Source organism: Epinephelus lanceolatus, chromosome 11, assembly GCF_041903045.1.
Source record: "Epinephelus lanceolatus isolate andai-2023 chromosome 11, ASM4190304v1, whole genome shotgun sequence".
NCBI lineage: Eukaryota > Metazoa > Chordata > Actinopteri > Perciformes > Serranidae > Epinephelus > Epinephelus lanceolatus.
This window is the reverse complement of record NC_135744.1, coordinates 31577794-31587375: the sequence shown is the minus strand read 5'-3', so window position 1 is coordinate 31587375 and position 9582 is coordinate 31577794. Positions and strand designations below refer to the sequence as shown.

The 9582-nt window shown below is 41.4% G+C and overlaps 1 protein-coding gene across 1 annotated transcript in view; it reads left to right on the top strand.

The window, feature by feature from the left end:
* Positions 1–9582, top strand: part of coro6 (coronin 6) — a 19694-nt gene continuing 10112 nt past the window's right edge. Inside the window, exons 1-2 of the mRNA XM_033646090.2 lie at positions 1–222; positions 4485–4684. Coding sequence (XP_033501981.2) covers positions 4487–4684 — 198 coding nt within the window. The 5' untranslated portion in view covers positions 1–222; positions 4485–4486. The remainder of the gene's footprint in view (positions 223–4484; positions 4685–9582) is intronic.

Here is a 9582-nt window from a genome sequence, read left to right as displayed (position 1 = left end):
TCCTCTCTCCCTGCTCTGTCCCGGTACTCTCCCCTCTCTCTTTCCCTGCCGAGGAGCGTCACGCAGTTGTCCGGTGCGTCTCCTCAGCAACTCCAGGAAAGCGGATCGCAGGGGATATCATTCAAAGGAATAAAGGCAGCAGAAGGTGGAGGAGGAGGAGTAGACTACACAACACCAACCGTCAGAGTTGTCCAGGGAAGAGGGGTCTCCCCAAAACCTGAGGTGAGCTGGACTATCTTTCCCTAATATGTGTGTCAGTGTCGGTGCTGCAGTGGGGTGAGAGGTGCGTCAGCTTCTTTACTGCACTGCTGGAGAGGACCGAGCGCGTCCCCACCTTTGGAAATCAAAAAGACACAGTCGGTACATTGTGACTGTGCACTTTCCTCCCCCTGTGGACGGAGCTGATCTTGAGTCGTGCATGGCAGCTGTGGGCTACTTTAAGGAGCACGTTGTACATAACTAACCTCCCCCCTCTCCCTCCTCTCCCTCCTCTCTCCCCTCTCCTTCCCTCACACCTCATGCGCCCCTGACAGTATGTCCCCGTGTTTATGCGTGTTTGTTTCGGCTGTGTTTTAAATTTACGGTCCGGTTCATTAGCGACAAAGCGCCACAGAGTGCCTTCATTCTGGGACTATTTAGGAGCAGGCTGGCGGGTGGGAGGAGCGGCCGGCCCGGGTGGGACAGTGCAGTTTGTCATGTCTATATTAGGAAAGTGGCAGTGTCATTCTTTCGCTCTGTGCCGACTCTCCAGAGCCGTGCCGTGCGCGACAGAGGAGGGCTATCTCATTAACCTGAGGCAGAATTAAAGGAGCATGCCGGAGGTTTTCCCCTTGTAATTTACTATAAATTCCAACTCATATTTGTGCCACAGGTTTCCCAAAGTTTTTAGATTGGTGAATAATCAAATCTCACCCCATTTCAATCAGGCAGACTGCTGCTTTAAGCCAAGGAACCAGTATGTCTTTTAAAAGACTTGAATTGTTTAGTTATTGGGCCTAATACTGTCTTCTACTTGCAGTTACCTGTTGGCAAAATTTAGATTAACTTAACTCACTCTAGTGACCATGTCCCTACATAAAACCTGCTTCTGCATGGGACCACATATTACCTTTATACTTACCTGTAATGCTTGGGTAAGGAGAAGATTATTTGTCCAAAAATGTGTCTTGAATTTTAAAAAATCTATCTTGAAATAGTCTTAAAAACCATTGCATTTAAGTGTCTGTTAAGGCATTTTCAGTTTCAAATCAAATGATGAGGTATGCACAGCAAAAACAAAATACTTGGAAAAAAATGCTTAAAATAAATAAAGATTGATAAAACAAGGGTAGTAGCTTTACGTGGGGGGAAAGGCGCACAATTTAAATACTATTGCTTCAAGTCTCTGACACAGAATCAATAAATAATATATATACAAATAGGCTATGTATAATATTTTGCTCGCCCTGAAATGCCCTACAGCTGGCCCGACTGAAGTGGTGGCTGGAATGTAAATCTCTTGATAACAGAGAGCTTCCAGGAAAGAAACGAGAGCTTCTGTCCTCTCATCAGTCTGGTCGAGTCATGTATTCCACAGTCTGTGGGTTTAGTTTGAGGATAAATGTTGAATATTCTCATGTGGTATTCAGATATCTTCAGTGATGAGAGCAGGATTTGGGTTATTTTCTGTTCACCTTGTTGCAAGTTGACAAATCTGCAGAAAAAAAGAACCAGCCTTTGGCCTCAGTTGTTGCTCCTTGTGGTTTTATTTTAATCGTGAAGAGGCAGACAGTTTGAGTTTATGATCCTCCGCTAAACAAGAGGGAGAACTCTGCTGCATTTATCCGACGTCTGCAGGGACTGATGCAGGCCTATTTCTAGATTTAGGTTTGTGGTTTATGTAAGCCAGTGCAGTCAGGGACTGTATGCTAGATAAGTTTTAAACTACACATTCACATAGGAGTTATATCATGTGGGTGATTGAACGCAACTGCTGTGCTGTGTGTTGACCTTGTATCCGTCACATATTAGGTTCTCTCTGTGCTTTTATCTGCTCTCTGTGTCTTAGCGTTGGTCTTTGATGTTTGGTTGTCACATAGTCTTTGGTGGGACAATCAGCTATTAATATCTGCACTGATGGCAGGCACTGTTATAAAATATCTCCTGTGTTTTGGGGGATTACCGTCCCTCTGGCCGGGTGCCTGTGACAGCCACAGTCAAACATATTACAGAGTTTATTATTCAGAAGAAAGCAGAAGGTTGTTTAAACCTCCTGAAAACCTGGCTTCAATTTAACATTTTCCTCACCACATAAAATATTCAAGACTGAAAAAACATATTTAGGCATTATTTGTTAAGAGTTAAACACTAAAATTTAAGCTAATCAGGACTGTGTGGGTGTGATTTGATCAGATCTGATTGACAATGATAGTAAAAACCCACCAGCTGTTGTAGGATTCTGACTGAAATTATGCTAAATCCTGATTGGTGCATGGAAGTATGTGAAATCACATTTTTCTAACTGAGTGCCGCCCACTTCAAACTAGTGACAAGAGCAATAATTTAAAAAAAGAAGAAGAAAGAAAGAAATACAGAAACCCCTTGAGTAGTTTGACAGAAATCAGTGTGTTCATCTGGAACCTATTGCTTATAGTGAGAAAGCGATTGAGGAAAAAAAAGGTTTTTGGAGCCTTTAAAATGTATTGATGGATACACCGGATGGCAAAGGTGCGATCAAGTCATTGTTTTGCAAGTCTCAAGTCCTTGCACTCAAGTCCCAAGTCAAGACAGTCAAGTCCCACGTCCTTAACTTTAAGTTCTGAGTCCTAAAACAAGACGTAATGTGCTCTTCACCAAATTAAATGCCATTTTAACAACAGAAAACGTAAGGAAGTTGTTGTGTCTCTGTCTGTACGGGATGCAATGAACTTTGGTATCATTTTTTACAACTGGCGCTCAGTAAGCCGACAATAGCTCTTCATAGTTCTCTCCTGCAATGTGATGTTTCTGCTGAATTGGTTCAAACAAAGTAGGTGATGTGGGGAATTAGGTGTCAAATGAATAGCATTCATGTTAGTTGACTCAGGAAATGAAGGTAAATGAAGTGATTGGTGGCACAATTTTAAATAACATTCTTTTAAATCTTTGGGCTTTGGGGAAGTATTTTCAAGTCAAAAGGCCAAGTGAAGTCCAGAGTCATTGGTGTGCAAGTCCAAGTCAATTTGCAAGTCTCCCTTTTTTTTCCCCGGCAATATCTTTATTAATTTTCAAATACCTTATAAGAACTGGGAAGCAACTGTGTTCTCATCTGGAAGAATGTCGAACGCAAACAGATTGTTGTCCAACAACAAAATAAAGTCTTGCCTCACATGTCAGACATTTTACAGATTACAAAATGCAAACAACAATAAAAATAATAAATTACACGCAATAAAATAAAAGAGGTTTCTCTGTTTTCCAAAGAGGGTTCCCATATTGCTTTCATTGTTTGTACCTTGTATCAAACTCAAAGACATAGTTCACATGAAACATATCAGTACAATCAAGTATTAATAGGAGTTCATTCAGGCAGCTGCAGAGGACATCTACATTTACAACTTGCCCGCCACGTTTATCACAATACTTAAATCAACATTCTCCATGTATTGTAGGAAATGATTTAAAAGAGTGATTGTTTCCCTTTAATGATGTATGTCATCTTTTCCAGAGGCAGAGTTGCAATTTTTTTTTGATTTTGTTAAGTTGAGTCTAAAGTCATAAAATATGTGACTCGAGTCTGATCCAAGTCACGTGACTCGAGTAAACACCTCTGCTGGACAGCTGAAGCCTTTATCAGTTTAACACTCTTTGCACAGTGAATATAATTATAAGTGAAGCAGAAAGCAAAGGAACAAATTCACTCCTTGCTAGCATCGCATAAAATCTTGTATCTCTTTTATGTGACTTTGAATTTGAATTAAACACCAAAGGTGAGTGAACTGCCCTGTAAATTTTCAAAATAAAAGCACCACAGAGTCATAGGTTTATCCTCACCCTTCAGCAAAGAGCTGCTCACAGCAGCACATTAAGTGAGAGTTACTGTTTAACAACATTTGTAACAGCCTGCCTCAAAGACAGTGGTAGCTTAAGCACTGCAGAGGGAGACAGGAAGCATTAAACACAGACTGCAGAGAGGGCAGTATATGATAACAAGCTATTCTGTGGTCTTTAATCAGTCCTGTTTGGTTGAGATCTGATCAAACTCTTTTGCTGAAAGTCTTGCTCCAAGCTGAGGCTGCCATTTTCAGAGGAAATCACCTGTGTCACCATCACAAAATGAAGAGTGTCATGGCACCTTTGGCCCAACGTGAATATATAGTATATAACTGTTCATGTGACTCTCTGCTGCTGATTTTCTACTTATATTTGGTTTCTTCCCATTTCTTTCCTTCTGTCTTATTTCCCCATCACTCTCCACTCATCCTCTACCATCCTTACATCCTCTCACCTTCCTCCACTCATCTCAGCTATGAGTCGCAGCATTGTGCGGCAGAGCAAGTTTCGCCACGTCTTTGGCCAGACGGTCAAGGCTGAGCAGGGATACGATGACATCCGTGTCTCCAAGGTGACTTGGGACAGCTCCTTCTGCGCTGTCAACCCAAAGTTCCTGGCGGTGATCGTTGAATCCAGCGGAGGAGGAGCGATCCTGGTCCTGCCCCTCTCTAAGGTCAGTGGGGTCAAAGGGGGAAATATTTCTGGGCTGCAGGAAGTGTCTACGAGTTCAGTGTTAATGTAAAATCTGCACCTTTTAAGTTAAGGTTTTTACATGATGCGATTGGCAGTGCATGTGCTCGCTGTATTTACTGTAAATGAATCCTTACCTTTGACTGTACTGTATGTAGTTTTTGTTTGGATTATTCCATGTGCTCGACAGACAAGAATATTGGTGCTCCAGTAAAGGAAATGTGTCTCATACCAGAGGAGAACATCATAAAATAAAAAAAAAAAGTATGAACCTATTTTGTTGCAGAGTGAATATGGATACGATTGCAAATAAAATTGTGCTAGATTGAAAATATCTCAGCTAATAGTGGATGGATTGATATTCAGTTTTGTGCAGACTTTCATGGTCCCCATAGGATGAATCTTATGGACTATGGCCCTATGACTTTCCCTCTGGTGCTATCATCCAGTAAAACATTTATTTCGTCACAAAATCATCTTTGCAGAACTACTTTACTGCTACTTACTGCTAATTAGCGAAAGCCTGCTAACATGCCAACCTGGGATAGTGAGCATGGTAAACATTATACCTGCTAAACATCAGCATGTTAGCATTGCCAATGTGAGAATGTTAGCATGCTAATTTAGCTCAGAGCATCACTGTGGCTCAGTACAGCCTCACAGAGTCATGTCTGTGGACTTATTGTTTCACCGCTGGCCAATGCCAACAGTTGAAGGTCACCACGGATGACTGAATGAGACAAATAATCCTCTCATTCCATAAATTCAGGCTACAAGCTGTTCCTGCCTGTGAAACAGATTTGTGTGTGTTTAAGTTTTTGATTGTGGATGCTGCGAACAGATAGTAATTTCCAAATTGTGTTTTTATGATGTGTTTGTCAGTATGTTGAAAGAAAACTTAAATTCTCTTAATCAAGCTCCTGGGTCGCCCATCTCCGGTGCTGTCAGCGGGAGTTGTTTTTGTCATACAAATGTCAGGGGAAACAAGAAGGACGAATGAAGAATAAGAGAAGGAAAACTTTACAGGGAGAGAGGAAGATAGTTTGCTTTTTTCCCCCTAAAGGGACAGCCTGTAAACCTTAGTATGTCAGTGTTTATGAAATTACTTTATCGCTTAGTTCATTAAGGTCACACAAGGCAGTGCCATGTTGAAATGAGTGCGGCCACTTCAGTTCCAGATCTTTGTAAGTCTGTATTTCGGTCTGTTAAAGTTCCAAAGTGAGCTAACAAGGATGAATGTGTGATATCCACCTAATAAATAAGAGGCAGTAAGGAGGGTGAGCTGATCTTATAGGTAGAAAAACAATTACATGACATTTTATGGTATAGTGTATTTTTCCAAACACCATCCACCTACACTCATTTGTCAGTATTGTCCGGATGTGGCATCAGACTCCATGACTAAGCTTTAGTCCGGCAGCAGCTGAGCATCCTGTGATGCCCGGACAGGATCAATGTTGCATGACATAATCAGCTGGCTGTATTGGGGAGTTCAAAGAAAAGGACTTCTGCAGGCAGCTCTGTACTGAGGTCAAATAAATCCTGTGACCGCAGATGTTTGAAATACAAAGAGAAAGATATCTGATCCTCCTATAATATATATGTAATTCTTAAGTTCACAGGAGGCTGGTTTTCAAAGCTGATCAGTGCTGAGTCATGGTATCAGCAATGCAATGGTTATTTTACTGTGACGCTTTATTTAAGTATGTTATCATTGTAATAGCAGAAGATTTAATATTCACTTCTAGCTGTCATGTCGGGGAAGCCTTGGAAAGGATGCCATGATTGCTGAAACAGAAATACAGCGACAGGAAAAGAAACAGATCGTTTAAAGAGGTGATGCTTCAGTGTGGCACGGAGCCTCGTGATGATAACAGCATCGCCTTAAAATAAACGATGCGCATCAGAAAGACAAAACTAAGCTTGTGTCAATGTTTTGATGTGGAGGGAGATAATACTTCAATCCAGTATCATGTTGATATGCTACTCTAGTGATCCTATCTAATTATAATGTATTGGTATTGTTTATCACATTTTATGCATTTAAAGGCTACAATAGCTGAGGTGTAGTTTGATAAGATTTTTAGTTGTTACATGTTCAAAAACACAATTTATTTTTATGGGCGTAATCGACCAAGTCTGCAGCAATTTACTAAACCTAAATGGGGAAATTTTAGTTGCCCTGTGAGAGGCCTGCACTCAGGAGATTGAGCCAGGCTGTCAACATTAACTGCCAATCACAGTCCAGCATTAACGAGAACTGAGACGTTAATTGACTTTAGTCTGAAAAAATTATGCAATTTTTTCAAAAGTAGTAAAAAAAAAATTGGTGTTTTTAAACAACTTTGGCGCACATGAGATCAATGGTAGTATCATTATTAGAACGTAAAGAGCAGAGTGAACAATTTCTCACTTTTTGAGATAAATAATTTAGAAAATTTCGTGGCTGTAACGAGGTCATCACTGCTGAGATTCATCAGCATGTCAGCAGCAATAATTAGTTACAAAGCTTTCTGGAGACACGGGGAAATGGATGTGATTATATACTGGAGTCATGGTGAACAGACATGCTATTAATACACACCAACGTACTCTCTGTCCTCCATCACCCCCCTCTCTGGGTCCCCAACGAGCCACAAGAAAAACTCCCCTTTCAACGCCTCGTCGCTGAGCTATAAATACACCTCTCTTGGGGTGTGTGTTGTATGTGTGCGGAGGGAGTGATATCTGAAAAGTTGATACACATGTTCACATGATAGGAACAGAGAAACGTGGAACAGCTTGGATGTGACATCACGATTTTATTAGGCGTCATATTAAAAAATGTTTTTGGCTGTTTCCTGAGAGTCCACCATGATGCTGCAAGTTTGTTTTGGAAAGGTTTTAGTTACATGTTGAAGGTTTTGATTACCACAGGTCTTGTTTACAAAACCAGGGCAGCACTAACTATCAGCGTTGGCCTTACATTATTTCCTGATCCTGCAGCCTCTCTAATAGGGGCCAATGTCAACATGCATTTTTTAACAATTTAAGTTACACTGTTCTCACATGTTGCATATTCCCAAATCACAAACCTGCCATGTGAAGTCTGCTGGGGGCAATAGGTGGGGGATCAGTACGAGTTAGACAGCAATCTTTGCCCCGCTGACAGGATAGATCCTTGGTTGTTTCAATAGAATTTAAACAGCTCTATTTCAACTTACTGTTTGGACCAATAATGTCCCCACAAGGTCAATTTTTCCATCATATCACATGATCTTCATCAGCAGATGGAGTTTGCCGAGCATTTATGGCATCGTAGAATTTTTTTCTTGAGCGCTTTAAGGACTTTTCATCTATGTCTGCTTTAAACATTTGTGGAAACCATAGTTGAGAAAACACTCTCATCACAGATTCACCTGGACAAGAAGTCTTGGAAATTGTCCCAAAAAGAAAAGAAAAAGAAATTCAAACATGTACAGTTCCTGAATGACAATGAACAAACTCCATCCACTGTGGAAGATGTGTGATATAATCAAAAGCTGGGAAACAGCTAACAAATGGATGTAGTTTGTATAGATGAGTGAGTAAACTGTTATATGTATCAATTGGACCACCCAGCTGGCCGCCAACGTAGATTGACACTGACATTTGGTTGAATTAAAGTTGTGACTTCAGGTGACAAAAAGTCAATGTCAGGACAGGGTCTAATGCCAACGTCAATTTGATACTGATGACAGATGACGCTGATATTTTGTAGGTTTTAAGTTGTTTTCTTAAAGAGCCAGTGTGTAATATTTGGCATGGTTTATTGTCAAATCTGAATCTGAATCTGAATATTCTACCCATTAATATGTTTATACAAGTGTATGATCGCTATAAAATAAAATTCGTTTGGTTTTCGTAGCCTTATAATTATGCTTTTATATATATATATATATATCAAGGGCCTTGCTTTAGAGAGGTCGCCATCTTGCGCCGCCATGTATGTACGGCAGCCCGAGTGGACAATCCAGCCAGCCAGAGAACGCATTTCGTGTGTATAAATAAACCAACGAAGACACCGGAAGGAAGGAAGAAGGAGGAGGAAACAGCAGAGTGTTAGTAGTTCGTCGATAGAGAGTAGTGAAAAGTTTTTTTAGTTATAAAGTTTGCGAATGGACCACACTTACCACGCAACAGGAGAGAATGAACCCAAACCGTCATCTGCGAGGAAAAGAAGACGCAACTTCACTCCTTGTGATGCACTCTCTGCGGCGCTTTTCCTCCTGGTGATATATCTCCCCAACGATGGTAGCAGTAGCATCGAATCCCATTCTGTGCAGCAAAATGGGAGCGGAGGATTCAGCCTCTCTTCTCGCCCGCTCAGTGTGCTCCGGCTCTCATCTGTATGCTCCGGCTCAAACAGGTATGGCTCTGGGTCTGTGTCCGCTACAAGAAACTCTTCAAAATCGCGATCAAAGTCGTCCATTGCAGCTACTATAGTCCGGAGATATTGCTAGGCTAAATAAACAGCTGAGCTCTGTTTACAGGCTACCCTGTCAGTCAGTGTGCCGGCTTGGAGATTGGTGGAGCAGAGAGGGGAGGGGGGTCCCCGCTAGGTGGTGTAAACGAGTATGTGTGTATGAAGTGTGTGTGTTACGCTAGAAGAGTCAGAGTTTGGGACGGAGTCTTTTACCCCCTGGAGTGTTACCAGAGTTTCTGGAGTGCTCAAATAAACTGACCTTTTTCCCAAACGCTCCTCTGGTCTCCTGCTCGTGAGTGATTCATTACAATATCGTAACATGGTTTAGATTTCTAAATAAATATTCACCTCGTCGCTAGATAGACCTACTCCTGAAAAACTTGTGTCTGCGCAAGGCTTTTTGTCCCTACGAGGCCACCGTTATTTACCCGACGGGA